The 17,948-nt window shown below is 35.0% G+C and overlaps 1 protein-coding gene across 6 annotated transcripts in view; it reads left to right on the forward strand.

The window, feature by feature from the left end:
• The window catches only part of Usp34 (ubiquitin specific peptidase 34), a 221,689-nt gene that overhangs the window by 34,922 nt on the left and 168,819 nt on the right, over positions 1 to 17,948 (forward strand). For 5 of the 6 annotated variants that reach the window (XM_015479634.2, XM_048804265.1, XM_048804260.1 and 2 more), the window contains exons 3-6: positions 6,823 to 7,243; positions 13,898 to 13,948; positions 14,113 to 14,262; positions 16,904 to 16,971. In XM_015479634.2, the coding sequence (XP_015335120.2) occupies positions 6,823 to 7,243; positions 13,898 to 13,948; positions 14,113 to 14,262; positions 16,904 to 16,971 (690 nt within the window). The remainder of the gene's footprint in view (positions 1 to 6,822; positions 7,244 to 13,897; positions 13,949 to 14,112; positions 14,263 to 16,903; positions 16,972 to 17,948) is intronic. The other variant, XM_048804264.1, reaches the window with a different exon arrangement.

A 17,948-nucleotide genomic window follows, 5' to 3' on the forward strand; every position in this document is an offset into this window, starting at 1 on the left:
CCCCCCCGGCTTCTATGCAAATTGAAGTTCCTTCATTCTTCCCTATATCCCTGATCCACTGTGGTTCAGCATCTGCTTATCAGAGAAAACATTTGGCTTTTGGTTTTTTGGGATTGGCTTATTTCACTTAGCATGATATTCTCTAGTTCCATCCAATTACCTGCAAATGCCATAATTTCATTCTTCTTTAAGGCTGAGTAATATTCCACTGTGTATATGTACCACATTTTCTTTATCCATTCATCTGTTGAAGGGCATCTAGGTTGGTTCCATAGTTTAGCTATTGTGAATTGAGCTGTGGAATGTATTTAAAAAAATTTCTTTTAAGTTGTAGATGGACACAACACCTTTATTTTATTTATTTACTTTTATGTGGTGCTGAGAATCGAATTCAGTGTGTCACATATGCTAGGAAAGCACTTTGCTACTGAGCTACAACCTCAGCCCCTGGAATGTATTTTGATAGAAGAAATTTTGGAACCCAAATTGAAAATAATTTTATTTTGATTTATAGGTTCCTCATGAATGTTTTTATTTTATTTTTATGTTTTGTGATACTGGGGGTTGAACCCAGTGGCACTCTATCACTGAACTGCATCCCCATTTCTTTTTTTTTTTTTACTTTGAAATAGAGTCTTGCTAGGTTGTCCAAGTTGACTTGTATTCTTCCTGTCTCAGCCTTCCAAGCTACTGGGATTACAATTGTACTCCACCTTGCCTGGCTCAGGAATATTTACTTTTTAACAGTTTTAGTAATTGTCACTACATTTTTTTGTGCAAGGCATTTACCTTTTTTTAATTTTTGGGGGGTCATTGCATGCAAAAGTGTAAACACTTAAGTAGGTAGCATATAAGTCTACTTGGGAAATAAAGTCCTCATCAGGCTGGAAATAATAGGTATAGGAATGAGAAGAAAGTAGGATGATGCGGGTGGTGGAAGGGTATGTATGATATTGGAAAATAAATGCAAATAATGTATACAGTTCAAAAAGGCAATTTTGGGGAATAAGCCTATTAAAAGGAAAAAAAAAATGATGGCAGGCATGTGAGTATAGGTCTGAATCCCAGCTACTTCGGAGGCTAAGGCAGGAGGATCACAAGTTCAAGGCTAGCTTGGACAATTTAGCAAGACCTTGGTGCATGCCTGTAATCCCAGAAGCTCAGGAGGCTGAGGCAGGAGGATCATGAGTTCAAATCTAGTCTCAGCAAAAGCGAGGTGCTAAGCAGCAGTGAGACCCTGTCTCTAAATCAAATACAAAATAGGGCTGGGGATGTGGTTCAGTGGTCGAGTGCCCCTGAGTTCAATCCTGGGTACCCCCTCGACCCCCGTCCTCAAAAAAAAATTAAATATTGCTGAGGAGAAGTTAGCTGTTTTTATTCTTGAACTTTTCCCTTTTACTTTTAGCACATTCCCTAGAAGCTTTTAGGATCACTGTCCTTTTTTTAAAACATTTTTTTAGTAGTTGATGGACCTTTATTTTTTTTTATTTGCTTATTTATATGTGGTGCAGGGAATTGAATGCAGTGCCTCACACGTAGGAGGCGGCAAGCACTCCACCGCTGAGCTACAACTCTAGCTCCAGGTCACTGTCCTTCTTAAGCTTCAAAAATTGCATGATGACCTGGGCAAGATGGCATGATCATAATCCCAGTGACACTGGAGACTGAGGCAGGAGAATCACAAGTTAAAAGATACTCTGAATAGTGTTAGAGTCTGTAAACAAGTCAAAATAACACCTGGCATTTTGCCAGGGGAATGTTAGAGTTCATAAACAAGTCTGGATGGTGCCTGGCAAAATGCCAGAGGGAGTGGTTTGAGAAGTAACAAAAGCGAGCCATTAAGTGTGGAGATTCCTTATTGGTTGACTGATGTATCTAGTTTATGCTAATTAGATAAGCTCTGTGGAATGTATAAATACTGCTCCTGTCCTGCAATACACGGCTTCCACTCCTGCTGTATCAATCTACACAAGTTGTTCGTCACCACCCCGGTTATTTTGCTGCAGCCGTACTCCGGCAATGCTAATTAGATAAGCTCTGTGGAATGTATAAATACTGCTCCTGTCCTGCAATAAACGGCTCCCACTCCTGCTGTATCAAGGTACACAAGTTATTCGTCACCCCCCTGATTATTTTGCTGCAGCCGGACTGCGGCAGAATAGCTTATAGAGACCCTCAGCAACTTAGATCCTGTCTCAAAAAATAAAATGTAGTTTGGATGTGGCTTAGAGGTAAAGCCCTCCTGGGTTCAATTTCCAGTACCAAAAAATAAGAAGAAGGCATGACTATGTATAGTTTTTTGGGTGCTGGGCATTGAACCCAGGGCCTTGTGCATATGAGGTGAGCACTCTACCAACTCAGCTATAACCCCAGGCCTGATTATACATTTTTTACTGGGCCATTCTGTTGTGAAATTTTTTATTTCATAATGCATATTTTCCATTCTGTCTTCCTAGAAGTTTTAAAAATCTTGGATTATATGCTTTTCTTTTTCTCTCCATTATCAATCTTTGTTCTACTTTCTTGAAGATTTCTTCATTTTTACTTTCTGGATTTTTGAATTTCATAAATTGCTGTAATTTCAATTGTTTTTTAAGTTATAAATGCTATAGTTGTAAAAGATGTATATATTTGTGCAGTTAAAGAGCACCCCCTCCACCCCACCCCTGTTGCTGGGGATCAAACCCAGGACTTCAAGCATATTAGGCAAGTGTTCTACCACTGAGCTAAACCCCCAATCTCAAACTGGTATTGTTATAACATTCCATTTTTGTTTCAGCAATCTAGTATCTGTTACCATCTCTCAGATTGTAAATTCCAGTTAAAATCTTTGGTTTTTCTTTCTGCATAATCTTATCTGAATCTTCATATTGTTTATTTTTATCTGCCTTTGATGATGCAGATCTCCCCACCCCTAAAGAAAAAAGGCTTACCCTTGACTATATTTTTATGGTTAAGAGAGAGACACTAGAGGCTGGGATTGTGGCTCAGTGGTAGAGCGCTCACTTAGCACATGCAAGGCCCTGGGTTCGATTCTCAGTACCACATTAAAAAAATAAAGATATCTGTCTACCTATAATTAAAAAATAAATATTAAAAAAAGAGAGACAAAAAAGTGAATTAATTCAAAGTTCTCTGTGGGTGGGGCATCTCAGATGTTCTGTACTGTATAATAGTAAAATGAGCAGGCATTCTTACTGGCTTTTCTCTTGGGCTGTGTTCCCCAACAGAGGTGTCTGTTAGCCTTGTGCCAGAGATGTAGTGTGGTGATTAGGAAGGGAAGGGTGTTTGGTATTGAGTCCTGGATTCATTCATTCATTCATTTATTCATTTATTTTTGTGGTGTTGGGGATTGAAACCAAGGCCTTGTGCATGTGAGACAAGCACTCTACCAACTGAGCTATATCTCACAGTCTGGATTTTGCCCTGTGTTTCATCTTTGCCTTTATAGATACCTGGGTGCTCTTGAGTCCTGGGCTTTTCAGTGTTCTTTGTAGTATATTTTCTTGTTGATACATTCCACTGTAGTCCTTCCATGTTTTTTTCACTGTTACTACTTTAAAAAAATTTTTTTTTCTTTTTTTTAGTTATAGATGAACAAATGTTTTGTTTATTTTTATGTAGTGGTGAGGATTGAACCCAGTGCCTCACACATGCAAGGAAAGCACTCAACCACTGAGCCACAACCCCAGCCCTACTCTGTTACTTATTTCTCCATTTTATATCATCAAAATATGTTGATATCTGTTATCTTTTGATTTCATTGTTTCTGTATTTATGGAGACTGAAAGTCTTTGTTCACTTTATCATATTTGTAGCGGGATTTGGAACAGAGAAGAAATATGTTTTATGTGAAATCAAGCTGAACTTAAGAGAAAAGTGATGTTTTTATTTAAAAACACCCTTTCCCCTTATACTGTGCATATTTTTATTTAAAAACACCCTTTCCCCTTGTACTGTGCATAATATATATCTCAATTCTGAGAAGCAAATTCAGAGATTTGTGCTTCTCAGAATTGAGATATATGTTATGTATAATTTATGTAATATTATATATAATTATTTTAAAAGATAACGTTTTGTATATATGTATGTGTCTCCAGTTCAGCTCTCCCTGAACTTATGTATTTTTATTCAGGCACGTGGATCCACTTTTTCATATTAGTTTCTTTATATTTTTGTCTTTGAAGATTAGTTTCCTTGTCAGTTTTTAACAGTTTAACAATGCCTAATTTTTAACAACTAACTTTTAAAGTAAATTTGGCTTTCCTAATCCAAATCTGATGCCAAGATCTTTTTCCTGGGAAAGTGGAATCTCATTTCCACTAAAGAAAAAATACTTAAATTTATGATCTTAAAGGAAGAAGCTGTTCATCAAAATAACGTTAGAACAGCTGGGTGTGGTGGTGTATGCCTGTAAGTCCAGCCACTCTGGAGGCTGTTGTAGGAAGATTGCAAATTCAAGGTCATTCTGGGCAACTTTGTAAGAAGTTGACTCAGGAAAATAAAAAATAAAAAGAGCTAGGGATCTGACTCAGTTCAATCCCCAGTACCTGGAGGTCGTGGTGTGGTACTTTTGTAGTAATATATTTTTCTTATAGAAATTGTAGCAAGCATTGTGATGCAAACCTATAATCCCAGTGACCCTGGAGGCTGAGGCTGGAGGATCACAAGATTGAGGTTACCCTCAGCAATTTAGGGAGACTATCTCTAAATAAACAGTGTGTGTCTGTCTCTCTGTGTGTGTCTGTTTCTTTCTCTCTCTCTTTCCCTCTCTCCCCCCTCTCTGTTTCTCTCTCTCTCTCTTTCTCTCTCTCTCTCTCCCTCTCCCCCTCTCCCCCCCGCCCATATACTGGGGATTGAACAAACTAAGGGACACTTATGCACTGAGCTGCATCCCCAGCCCTATTTTATATTTGATTTAGAGACAGGATCTCACTGAGTTGCTTAGCACCTTGCTTTTGTTGAGGCTGGCTTTGAACTCACAATCCTCCTGTCCTCCGAGCCACTAGGATTATAAGTGTTTGCCATTGTACCATGTGAGACCCTGTCTCAAAATAAAAAATAAGGGCTGTGATGTGGCTCAGTGGTTAAGTACCCGTAGGTTCAATCTCTGGGACCAAAAAAACAAAACCAGGAAAAAAAAAAAAAAGGGCTGGGGTTGTGGCTCAGTCGTAGAGCACTTGCCTAGCATGTGTGAGGCACTGGGTTTGATTCTCAGCGCTGCATATAAAGAAAAAAATAAAAGTCCATTAACAACTGAAAAAATATATAAAAAAGAAAAAACAAGAAAAGAGAAAAAGGAAATTTTAAATATGGAGGAGACTTTAGAAGTAACAATTTTTCTGGATGTGATGGCACATGCCTGTAATCCTAGCGGTTTGGGAGGTGAGGCAAGAGGATCCAAGTTCAAAGCTACCCAATTTAGTGAGCCTCTAAGCAATTTAGAGACCCTGTTTCACAATAATAAAGACTGGGAATGTGGTGTAGTGTTTAAGTGTGTCTTGGTTCAAACCCTGGTACCAACAAAAAGGTAAAAACACTCTCATTTTGCAACTGAGAAAATAGGCATGATATGTTATTTATCTATTTTTGGATAGCAGATTACTCTAAAAGTGATATCTTAACATCAATAAACATTTACTATCCTCAGAGTTTCAATAGGATAAGAATTTGGGATTGGTATAGCTGGTTGGTTTTGACTTGGTTTTAAGGTTTCAGTCAAGATGTTAGCCAGGTTACAGTTATCTGAAAGCTTATGTGGGGCTGCAGGATCTACTTCAGAGTTAGCTCACCAGATATGGTTGTCAAGTTAGTGCTGTTAATGGGAGGCCTTAATTTGCAGGCTGCTTGATTGAGTGTCATTATAACATGTGGCAATGTCTTTTATGACCTAATCTCAGATGTCCTGCATTGTCATTCCATCACATTCCATTCATTAGAAAGCAAGTTTAGTCCCTGTTTAAAGGGAAGAATCAGGGCCTTCACCTTTTAAATGGAAGAGTATTAAAGAATTTGTGGCCATATTTTAAGTTCACCATAGTGATCGAAGTGAAATTATTTCTATGTGGTAATACAGGGAGCTGGTGATCTATTTGGACTACAGTTCAGATGTTTTGGTAATATTATAGGTGCAAGTACAAATAATAGCTGCTTAACTGTCATCTACCATTGGACATCAATATTGTTAGAACAGGTACTTAGGGATTCATCAGCTATTATCTACAGTATGCTAGGCATTATGCTGTTAACTGGACATGTCTAAGAGAACTGGATAAGCATGTATTACTATTTTTTCTCCCACTTTTCTGGGACTATACTGGGACCGAAGTAACACACGTGTGCATTTCGTGTTTTTAAACACATTTCATCTGTCAAAGAGAGTCTGAATACTCATCCCAAGTAGTCCTCAAGCATATTGTTAAAGAAGTAGATGTTTAATTAGTCGATAACAAAACCCCATATATTAAATAACTAGCTGGCTTTACTAAAGTATATTTTATTATAGCCAGTTTCGTAATGCTATTGAGTATTCAGTCTTGAAGAAGCAAAGAAATATAATTCCTATTTTTAAATAGTTCCTTATGTAGAAGTTCAGATAAGTGAGTACATAAAACTAAGAATGATAGCTATAATCCCAACATGGTGACTTTCATTAACTGAAATTCCAGTTGGTATGGCAAGGTGCTTCTCCAGCAGGAAAGAAATTAAAGTTTATGAAAGAAATATTTTAATTTTTGCTTGTTTTTTTATATCACTTATTAAAAATATTGTTTCCTCTCTAAGAAGCATTTATTTATTGAATTTTATTTTCTCTTATAGGCAATGTCTATGCTGCTTCAAGGAATATAAGCATTTGGAGATTTTTAACCAAGTAGTGTGTGCACTTATTAACTTAGTGATTGCCCAAGTTCAAGTGCTCCGGGACCAGCTTTGTAAACATTGTACTACAATTAACATAGATTCTACGTGGCAAGATGAGAGTAATCAATCAGAAGAACCATTGAATATAGATAGAGAGTGTAATGAAGGAAGTACAGAAAGACAAAAATCAATAGAAAAAAAATCAAACTCTACAAGAATTTGTAATCTGACTGAGGAGGAATCTTCAAAGAGTTCTGATCCTTTTAGTTTATGGAGTACAGATGAGAAGGAAAAACTCTTACTATGTGTAGCAAAAATTTTTCAAATTCAGTTTCCCTTATATACTGCTTACAAGCATAATACGCATCCTACTATAGAGGTATGTAAAAGTAGGTATTGTGAATTTTTCATATTACCAAGTCATAGCTTGGCAGTCTATTTCTCACTTATGAATGAATATGAAGGCAATTATTGTTGATCCAAATATTTATAAAAATCACTGCTTTGAAAATTATTTTTTTCTCCTAGAAAATTTCTCTAGCAATTTGTGTTGAAAATTTGGTCTGCACAAATTTTTAAATTTTGAATTTACAAATTTTAAGATTTGTAAATTGAACCATAGAGATTAAATCAGTAGTGATATTAACATTTTACTGATGTAGACATAAGCTCTGTGTATTGTGATTCTTTGAAAAAATAATGGTTGAGGAAAAAAAAAACAGAATTTTTAATTTCATTCCTAGAAACAGATGACAGGTTGGAATTCTCCTTCATCAAGATAAAAGCTTAACAAATTTTCTGTGTTGTTTTAAGTAATAATATTCTCTTTTGTAAGTCAAGCTGTTGAACTGTTAATATCATTTTACAAGAATTTTTAAGTTTGGTAACTCATTAAGATAATTAAGATAATGGAATTTATTTCTATAAAGAAGGAATTGTGACAGTTATGTGATAATGTATTAGTATCTTGACACAATAGTTATTTATTATTTCTCAGAATTCTGGAAGTTGGTTAGGCAATTCCTTTACCAGTTTTGTATGGGCCCAGTTATGCAGCTGTATTTACTTTGAGAGTGGAAAAGTCCAGGTCATACTTTGTGTAGTGTCTAGTATTTGGTGCTGGCTGCTCCCTGAAACTTTCTGTGTTTTCTTCCCATGGCTGCTGCTTTCCCACTAGATTAGACTGGGTTCCATACACAGTTTTAGCACTACTCAAAGAATGCAAAAGTAGAAGCAATAAGGTCCAGTCTCTGAAATGGCACAAAATAAATTCTGCCATATTCTTGTGTTTGAAGCTGTTCACAAGGGGGCCCACATTCAAAGGGTTAGTGAAGTAGACCCTATCCCTAGTGAGAAGAGAGGTCAAGTTTCATTTTTATCTTTGATGATATGTTTCCTATATATAATGGGATGAGAAGAATTGTGGCTATTGGAGAATCTACCAAGTGCCTTTTGTTTTTTTAAAGTCCGTCTTTTCTCCACCAGAATAAATAATATTCTGTAATCTTCATACATGACATATTAACTTTTCTTTCTTCATCTGGAAAATAATAAACATTTATTGGAATATTTTCACATTAAATTGAGACAGCTCAGGGAGTAGATATTTTCCCTATTAGAATTTGCCATAAGAATATTTTAAAATCATATTGTGTTCTCTCTTCTAGAATTCTTAACCTATTATCTTCCCATACAGAAACTTTTCCAAAAACCTTTTATATAGGATACATTAAGCATTAAAAAAAAAAAAAAGTCATCAGAATCTTTTCAACAAAAAAGGATACATCATGCAGTACTGAACTTTTTTTTTTTTTTTGAGGGGGTGCTGGGAATCAAACCCAGGGCTTCACACATGGTAGGCAAGTGTTTTATCACTGAATTAAACTCCAAGCCTAAAAAATTTAATGTTAACACCATATTAATAGTCTTTGAAAGTCTTAACTTGGTATTGAAAGGTAATAGAAATAGTTTGGTTAGGGGATCTACTCCTCGAATTCATACAGAAATAAAGTTTTCTAGTTAAAATTTTATTTTTATTTTATTTTTGTGGTGCTGGGGATTGAATGTTACAAATATCGTAACATTTCTTGTGCATGCAAGGCAAGCACTCTATCAACTGAGCTATATCCTCAGCCCTTAAAAATTTCTTGATAGAACTAAAAGCACTATTAAGTCTGCTGTTCCTAAAGTCAATTTGCTCCTCAGATTTTTTTTTGATTTTTAAAAGTGCTTATCCCTAGGGGCTGGGAATGTGGCTCAAGCGGTAGTGCGCTCGCCTGGCATGCATGCGGCCCGGGTTCGATCCTCAGCACCACATACAAACAAAGATGTTGTGTCTGCCGAAAACTAAAAAAAAAATAAATATTAAAAAAAAATTCTCTCTCTTTCAAAAAAAAAGTTTAAAAAAAAAAGTTTAAAAAAAATAAGTGCTTATCCCGACGTTTGTGGAGGCGCATGCCTGTAATCCCAACAGCACTGGAGGCTGAGATGGGAGGATCACAGGTTCAAAGCCAGCCTCACCAACTATGAGGTGCTAAGCAATTCAGGAAAACCCTGTCTCTAAATAAAATACAAAATAGGCTGCAGATGTGTCTCAGTTGGTTGAGTGCCCATGAGTTCAATCCCCAATACCACCACCCCTAGAAAAAGGATGCTAATCTCTAATGTAGTTAGTTAAACACCTCCGTGCTTTTTCTTTTGTAATAAAATACCTCGTTATTACTATTCTTGAAGATCATTTTATGTGACTTAAGTATTTTGTTGAAAGTGGTTTTGTGAGGTCTTTGAGGTAAAATTCTAATGAAAACACTCATGAAGGACCTTTCTTATACAGCATTCTGTATTGGGTATGTACTTCTTTAGTCTTATGTTTGTAATAGTTGTTTCCCAGATTTTTTATATTTTAGCAGTGATCTGTTACAAATATCGTAACATTTCTGGCTTTCTATCCTGGTTGCCCTGTAATTAAATATTTTAAGGGTCAGCTATTTCAGAGAGTCTTAGATTGAAACCTTTGTGTAGTTATAAAATTATCATAAAATTATTTTGTGTATTTCCAAATGATATGAATATACATAAGCTAGCACTTATTATACAATGCAGTAGGGCTCACTAGATTTCTTTCTCACTTTTCTTTGACGACACAGTTTATCCAGTTTTTTCTTTGTATTGATGTGCGATTGTTTCCTGATTGAGCCTTGGAGTTTTAGGCATTTTTTAAAAGAGGCACAACTTAGGAGAAGATTCAAAATTTATGTTGTCAGTATTTTGATAGCTGTGACTTTAGAAACCAAACAACTGTTATTTTATAGAAGAGGGACTTGGTTTCTGGTGATTTAAAGATTTGGTCAGGTTTCTGTGGCATATTGTCGAGAATAGTCTTCAAATCTCAGGGTCTCATATCTTACTCTACTACTTCTTAATCAGTTTTAACTAATTTCTGTATTGTTGCCTGTGGTGCCAATACTGAATAAGATGGTAATATGGACCCCTTTTTTTCTGCCTTCCTCCCTCCCTCCCTCTCTCCTTATCCCTATCAAAGTTGATTATATACATAAACTTTTATGAGACAAGGTCCCCTATGTTACCTAGGCTTGTTTCAAACTCCTGTGTTCAGGTGATCCTCTTGCTCTAGATCTCCCATTTAGCTTGGAACTACAAGTGCGTAGCACTACACCTAACTTTACTGTTTTGTTTGTTTGTAATACTAGGGATTGAACCAGGAGTGAACTACTGTTGATTATATTTTGAGTTAATTATATTTTTTAATTTTTTTTTAAAGAGAGTGAGTTTTTTAATATTTAATTTTTTAGTTCTCGGCGGACACAACATCTTTGTTTGTATGTGGTGCTGAGGATCGAACCTGGGCCGCACGCATGCCAGGCGAGCGCGCTACCGCTTGAGCCATATCCCCAGCCCTGAGTTAATTATATTTTGAGGTAGAGTTTTATTAAGTTTCCTGAGCTGGCCTTAATTTTCAATCTTTTTACCTCAGTATCCCCCGTAGCTGAGATTACTGGCATTTACCACTGTGCCTGGCTTTATTAACTGCTTTTAAGCAGAAATTTTATTCTCAGCCTAGTGATCTTGGTTAGACCATAAATTGGTATTTGCTTTAATAGAAATTTCCTTAATTTTTTCTTCATTTATTCTCTCATTCTCTCTCTCTCATTCCCTCCTCTCTCTCTCTCTCTCTCTCTCTCTCTCTCTCTCTCTCGTCGTTCTGGGGATTGAACCCAGGGCTTTACGCATGCTAGGCAAGCACTCTGCCAACGGAGCTATATCCCCAGCCCCCTCTTTGTTTTCTTTTACAAATAATAACCAAATATGTTTGCTTTTAAAAATAGGGTGGTGTCATTTCATTTAGTAAAAATGAGATTTGGCGGCGGGGGGGGGGGCTGGTGGAATCCAGAACTTTTAAAATCACTAAGGGTTTTTTGTTTTGTTTTGGTTCCTGCAATTGAACTCAGGATCACTTGACCTCTGAGCCACATCCCTAGCCCTGTTTTGTATTTTATTTAGAGGCAAGGTCTCAGAGAGTTGCTTAGCTCCTTGTTTTTGCTGAGACTGGCTTTGAACTTTCGATCCTACTGCCTCAGCCCTCCCGAGCTGCTGGGATTACAGGCGCGCACCACTGTGCCCAGCAAAATCACTAAGTTTTTAAAGTCATTTTCCAGGGATTACCTGAAATTAGAAAATTTGAAAGAATTGTGGATTCAGCTTTTATAATGAGATTTCTTAGCGTTGTTTCCTATAGATCTGGGTTAACTCTTCAACATAATTTATGTGTCCACAGTACAAATATAAGCTGGTAAAACAGTTTATAGTTTCCAAAGTATGTAACCAAGGCCATGAGTAATATGCTGCACATCAGGATAACTATGTTCATCTTAACCACTAAAAATGTTGACTCTAATCTAATATTGCAGCATAGTTCACCTAGTCCATGATTCTGTACTTAACAGTACAATAGGAGTTCTTATTCTGGACTTCTCTTTCTTCCTTTTTTTTTTTTTTTGTACTGAGGATTGGATCCAGAGGTGCCACATCCCCAGTCCTTTTCATTTTTTGAGATAGAATTTAAGTTGTTGAGGGTCTTGCTAAGTTTCCAAGACTGGCCTTGAACTTGGAATCATTTTGCCTCAGCTTCCTGAGTCATCCAGAATACAGGCATGTATCCCTGTTTCAGCCAAGTTCTGGACTTTTTTTTTTTTTTAAGAAAATATTTATATTTTAGTTATAAGTAGGCACAATATTTTATTATTTTATTTTTATGTGGTGCTGAGGATCGAACCCAGTGCCTCACGCATGTTAGGCAAACACTCTACCACTGAGCCATGGCCCCAGCCCAACTTTAGGACTTTTTGAGGACAGTAAAAAGTAACTTGAAGAGTTACTTGAGAAAGTGACTTGAAACTATGGCCCTAGTGTAGTAGAAGCTTGGAAGCAGATTAAATTTACTGTATTTACATTGATAGGTGTTCAACTTTTCTCTGCATCATATTTGCTTATTTTGAAATATTATGTGAGTTCTGTGTGATGGTTTTCAATCATTTTCACTTTATATGATAGGATTATAGCAATGAATGAAAGGTTTCCTTTGGCAGCTGTTTTTCAGATGAATATATCTTGCTTTCTGATTCCAAAAGCATTTTATTGCATTTTCAGTGTGATTAAAAAAAAAAAAAAAACCAACCCAATCTACAAAATATTTTCAAAGCCTTGCATCTCCCTTCTTTTGTATTTCCTCAAAAAACTTTTTATCTGTTTAGTTTAGATCTTTCCAAATAATTAAAAAAATTATGATCATCAGATCCTGGGTATAAATCCTGTTCTTAAGTAAATGTAATACAAGGTGTTATCTTTCTCTGCTTGTACATATGGATCTACCTTTAAAAATATATATATTTTTTAGCCGTTGATGGACCTTTATTTATATGCAGTGCTTAACAGGTTTTTAAAGGTATAACCTCTATGCTATAAAAATCACTTGTTTAAGGAACAGTTTATTTTTAGGACATCTACAGAGTTGTTCAATCTTTGCCATATCCAATTTTAGAATATTTTATTTTAATTCAGTTACCAAGCCACTGGTTATTTAGTCACCTGATGAGTATCTGTTCTTTCTAACTTAAGGGTGATATAAAGAATTTCAGTGAGCATTATTATACATATATTTTCTAACATTTCTCTGATTAGTTCTTTTTTTAATATTTATTTTTTTAGTTGTAGTTGAACACAATACCTTTATTTTATTTATTTACTTTTATGTGTTGCTGAGCATGGAATCCAGGGCCTCGCACATCCTAGGCAAGCACTCTACCATTGAGCCACAATCCCAGCTCCTAATTAGTTCTTTAGGATAAGTACCCAAAAGATGAATCACTGGTTCAAAGGCAGTGTACATTTTATATTATTTTCTTCAGCTTTTTGTAGGCATGGGGATTAAACCCAGAGGTGCTGTATCACTGAGCAATATTTCCAACCCTTTTTGTTTTATAATTTTGAGACAGGATCCCACTGAGTTGCCCAGACTGGCCTCAGCGTCTGAGTAGCTGAGATTTCAGATTGACAGTACCTGGCTGGCAAAGTGCGCTTTAAATGTTGATAGGTACTTTACCTTCACTAACAACGAATGTTCTTCCAGGCAGTTTAAATCTCATGTATGGAAAGAACATTGTGGAACTCTTTAAGTATACCTTTAGAGAATTGCAGAGCAGAATTTCAAAATCACTTAACTGAGTTATATTTTTTATAAAAATCACCCTATTTTTAAGGAAAGGTTAAAGTCATTTCTGTTTAAAAAGGAAAAGTAATGTGTAGTGCATACTCCTGAAAGATTTCTTTCAAGAGGGTTGAAAAATACTTTAGAGCTAAGTCATATTAGCTTAAATGAGGAATATCACTGTTGATGATGTTAAGCAATTACAGAATAATCAGTGTGAGTTTTTATACAGTTTTTAGAAGACTGTATACTTTTTAGATTGTCATTTAATACTAGTGACTTAATTTTATCTACTTTTTTTTTAATTAGGATATATCAACTCAAGAAAGTAACATATTAGGGGCATTCTGTGATATGAATGTAAGTGTTCCATCTTTTTCCATTTTTAAGATTTTTGGAAAATGTTTTTTTCTGTTTGTCTTTTGAGTGTATTTATATGTTTCAGTATCTTTCTAGTATTGCTATTAAGATGAAAATTTTTCCTGTTAAGTTTTAAAATAGTGACATTCTCTTCATTTTCATAGGATGTAGAAGTACCATTGCATTTGCTTCGTTATGTATGTTTATTTTGTGGGAAAAATGGCCTTTCTCTCATGAAGGATTGCTTTGAATACGGAACTCCTGAAACTTTGCCATTTCTTATAGCACATGCATTTATTACAGTTGTGTCTAATGTAAGTATGGTTTGGAATTGATTTTAATCTTGGGAGTGATGTTTTAATGTTTTAGTAACATCCAGAAAAAGGAGATTTTTTAATAATTTCCATGTCAAATAACATCAAATAACATTTCTTTTCTGTATTATATTTTGAAAAAATGGAATATAGAAATCATTTTTAAAATATCCTTACAATAAAATTAGAATTGAATTAAATTAACCCGTTTTTAAAGTTAGAATAGGTAAAGATAACAATTAACTTTATCTAAAATGAAACATAGCTATTTACAAAACTCTTCTGCTGAAATTAACATTTCTTGGAAAATTTGGCGGTTTTAGATTATTTAAATATTGGATAACCAATGATACTACTAGTGTGCCTGTTGTCCCTTTATAAAGGTGTAACATTCTTTTTGCCTTTGTAAAGAAGCTAAGTCTTTTGTTTGTTGGGAATGTCGGTTCTGTGAAGCATAGTAAGTATGGTACTAGAGATAAATAATTTTACTACCTGTATATTCAAACTTTAATAACATATTCTGGTCATCATTTTAAAAATGGGTATAGCAAGTTAAATGTAACTTTGTTAAAAACTGAACTCTTGTGCAACTGTTTGAATAAAGTAAATAAAAAATAGAAACATTGAGTGGTTAAGCGCCCCTGAGTTCAATCCCCAGTACCAAAAAAAAAGTGATCCCTATCAAGTTTTTTTTTGTTCTAAATTCTATGGTTTCTAATAGTTTAAAAATATTACATGTAGTTGGGCATGGTGGCACATGTCTGTAATCCAAACGACTCAGGATGCTAAAGCAAGAGGATCACAAGTTCGAGGCTAGCCACTCAGCAACTTAGTGATACTCTGTCCAGAAAGAAAAGACTGGAATTGTAACTCAGTGGTTAAGGGCTCCTGGGTTCAAGCCCCAGTACAAAATAAATAAACAAAAAAGGTTATACATAATGGCAAGTATACTTTATAGGTTTCTGATTTATAGTTGCATTTAAATTCTGAATTCAATCCTTAACTTTTTTATCTATAAAATGGGAATGATGATGGTATCTATCTTAGAGGATTATTGTAAGTCTTAAAATTAAAAATTTTAAGTTTGGATGTGGCACTTGATAAGTACTTGGTGGCACATAATTGTTACTCATTGTGGCTATTTTTCTTTCTTTTTTTGTTCTGGACCCTGAACCCAGAGCCTTGCTAATGATTGGTAAGCACTCTTGGCACTGAGCCATCCTCAGCCCTTTTTAAAAAATTTTATTTTGGACAGGGTCTTATTAAGTTGACCAGGCAGGCCTCTAACTTGCAATCCTTCTTTCTCAGCCTCCCAGGTCACAAGGATTACAGATGTGCACCACCTCACTTGGCTTTGTTTCTATATTTTCATGCATAAGTGTTGTGTGTCTGTTAGGTTATTCCTAGGCATAATTCCTGGGATTTTCTGATGCTATGGTAAAAAATCTTTTCGAAAACTTATTTACTGCTAGTTCCTGGCATATAATAAAAATAGAAAAGTTATGTGTTTCTTTATTAACTTTTCAGGCAACAGTCTTGCTAAATTCACTAATTTTTTTCTCTTTACATAATAATATCATCTTAGAATGATAGGTTTTAATTTTTTTCATTCTGGTTCTTAGTTTTCTTAAGTCTTATTGTCAAGGATCTTGAGTTTATGTGGATTGAAGTCCTTGTCATTTTTCTAATTGATGAAGGAAAAGTTTTAACATTTTATCAGTAGTATAGTATTTACTGTAGGTGTTTTATAGATATCTTTTTGATTAGAATGAAGTCAGATTCTATGTATTTCTAAATTTGTTTTTAATTTGCCTATATCCAAGCTTAATATCAGAATTTCTTGTTTGGTAGTTTGGTTTAAATCTTTATTCTTAAGATAGGTAAAGTGCTATTTGAATATTACAATGTTACCATATTAGATTTAGAAATGGGTTGGAGTATCTCATGGAAAAAAGTAATGAAGCAGATTTATTATAACTTATAACTCAGAAGGATGTTCTTAGTTATAATTTATTTCAGCAAATAGTTGCTGATAATATAATGTGTGACTGTAAAAATATACTTGCCTTACATGGATGAAGGCAAGTATCATGTAATTTGACAAGGAAGGATAATAAGGTTTATTAAAATCTAAGATAACACTCTTTCTCCCTTTGGGGATGGACTGCATTCTACCTTAAATGGGTGGGTATTCCTTGCTTTACCCCAAAAGTTTCTTGTTCTTGAGATAGCTCACATTCTCTCACTTTTTCCCTTGAATGTTCCTCTGCTTTCCTCCATAAGTTTTTTGTGTCTTTTGGGGGAGAAGAAAAAACAAAAACAAGCGATTTAGTACTTTGTGTTGGAATTTCTGTCACACAGAGAGAAAACGGTAGAATAAGATGATACTAAAATAGATGGTTTTCCCTTTCTGGCAAGAAGCTAATGTTAATTCTAAATATAGATTTTTAAAAATCTATGTGTGTAGGTTAAACTACCTGATACATGTATAATTCCATTTGGTAGCTTATACTTTTCAAAATTGATAATAAAATGCAAGTAATTTTATAGGCAACAAAATATACTTTTATTTTTAATTATTTGAAGATATGTGTTTCACATATTTGTTGTACAGTAATGTCATCTGTATATTTCTTTATAGATTAGAATATGGCTACATATCCCTGCTGTCATGCAGCACATTATACCTTTTAGGACCTATGTTATCAGGTACGTTTATAAAATTTCTTCCCCCTGATTACCAATTTAGTATATTTAAGCAATTTATAACACAGAATTATGTTGTTTAAAAGTACCTTATTATCCTCTAGAGAAAATACTATAACACTCAGTGTCTAGTATTTTTTTATGCACATATATGGGTTTATATTTAAAGTTTACTTTTTAGCAGTTTTAGACTTGTTTATATGAATATATAAAAAGAATTGAGATTTATAATGGTTCTTCTACTGTATTTAGTTAAAAAAAAGTAGTATTATGTAGTAGGCACTGAGGAATAGAGAAAAAATAGAATTCTCCTTGTGGTCGTAGTGATAGAACCCAGGGCCTCATGTATGTTAGGCAAGCATTATCATTGAGGTGCATCCTTAGTCCTTTATTTTTCCCTCTTAGTCCCTTTTTTTTTTTTGTTGTTGTTGTTGTTCTTTTTTGTCTGCATTTGGGACGGAACCCAGGGGCATTCAACCAATGAGTTACATCCCCAGTTCTTTTTATTTTGAGACAGGTTCTTGCTAAGTTGCTTAGCTTGGCCTTGAACTTGAGATCCTCTTGCCTTTGCCTCCTGATTTGCAGGGATTCTAGGCATGTATCACTGTGTCAGACTCCCTATTTCTTTTCTTTTTACTTTGTGACAAGGTCTTGCCAAGTTGCTTAGCCTGGCATTGAACTTGTGATCTTGCTGCTTCATTCTTCTGAATTGCTTGAATCATAGGCATGTACCAGCATGCCTGGCCAAAAAAAAAAAAAAAAATTTTTATTTTGAAAATATATAATTAATTAGAAGTACTACAGGGTAAATAGTAGCAAACATTAAGAGTTCTTGAGGAGCAGGTGTCATTTGAGTTTTGTAAGTCTCTCCCCCCCTTTCTTCTCTCTCCCCTCTTCTCCCTCTCCTCAGAAGCAGGTGTCATTTGAGTTTTTTGAGTTCCCCCCTTTCTCCCCCCCCACTAAACAAACTCAAATGACAC

Source organism: Marmota marmota, unplaced genomic scaffold (assembly GCF_001458135.2).
Source record: "Marmota marmota marmota unplaced genomic scaffold, marMar, whole genome shotgun sequence".
Classification (NCBI taxonomy): Eukaryota; Metazoa; Chordata; class Mammalia; order Rodentia; family Sciuridae; genus Marmota; species Marmota marmota.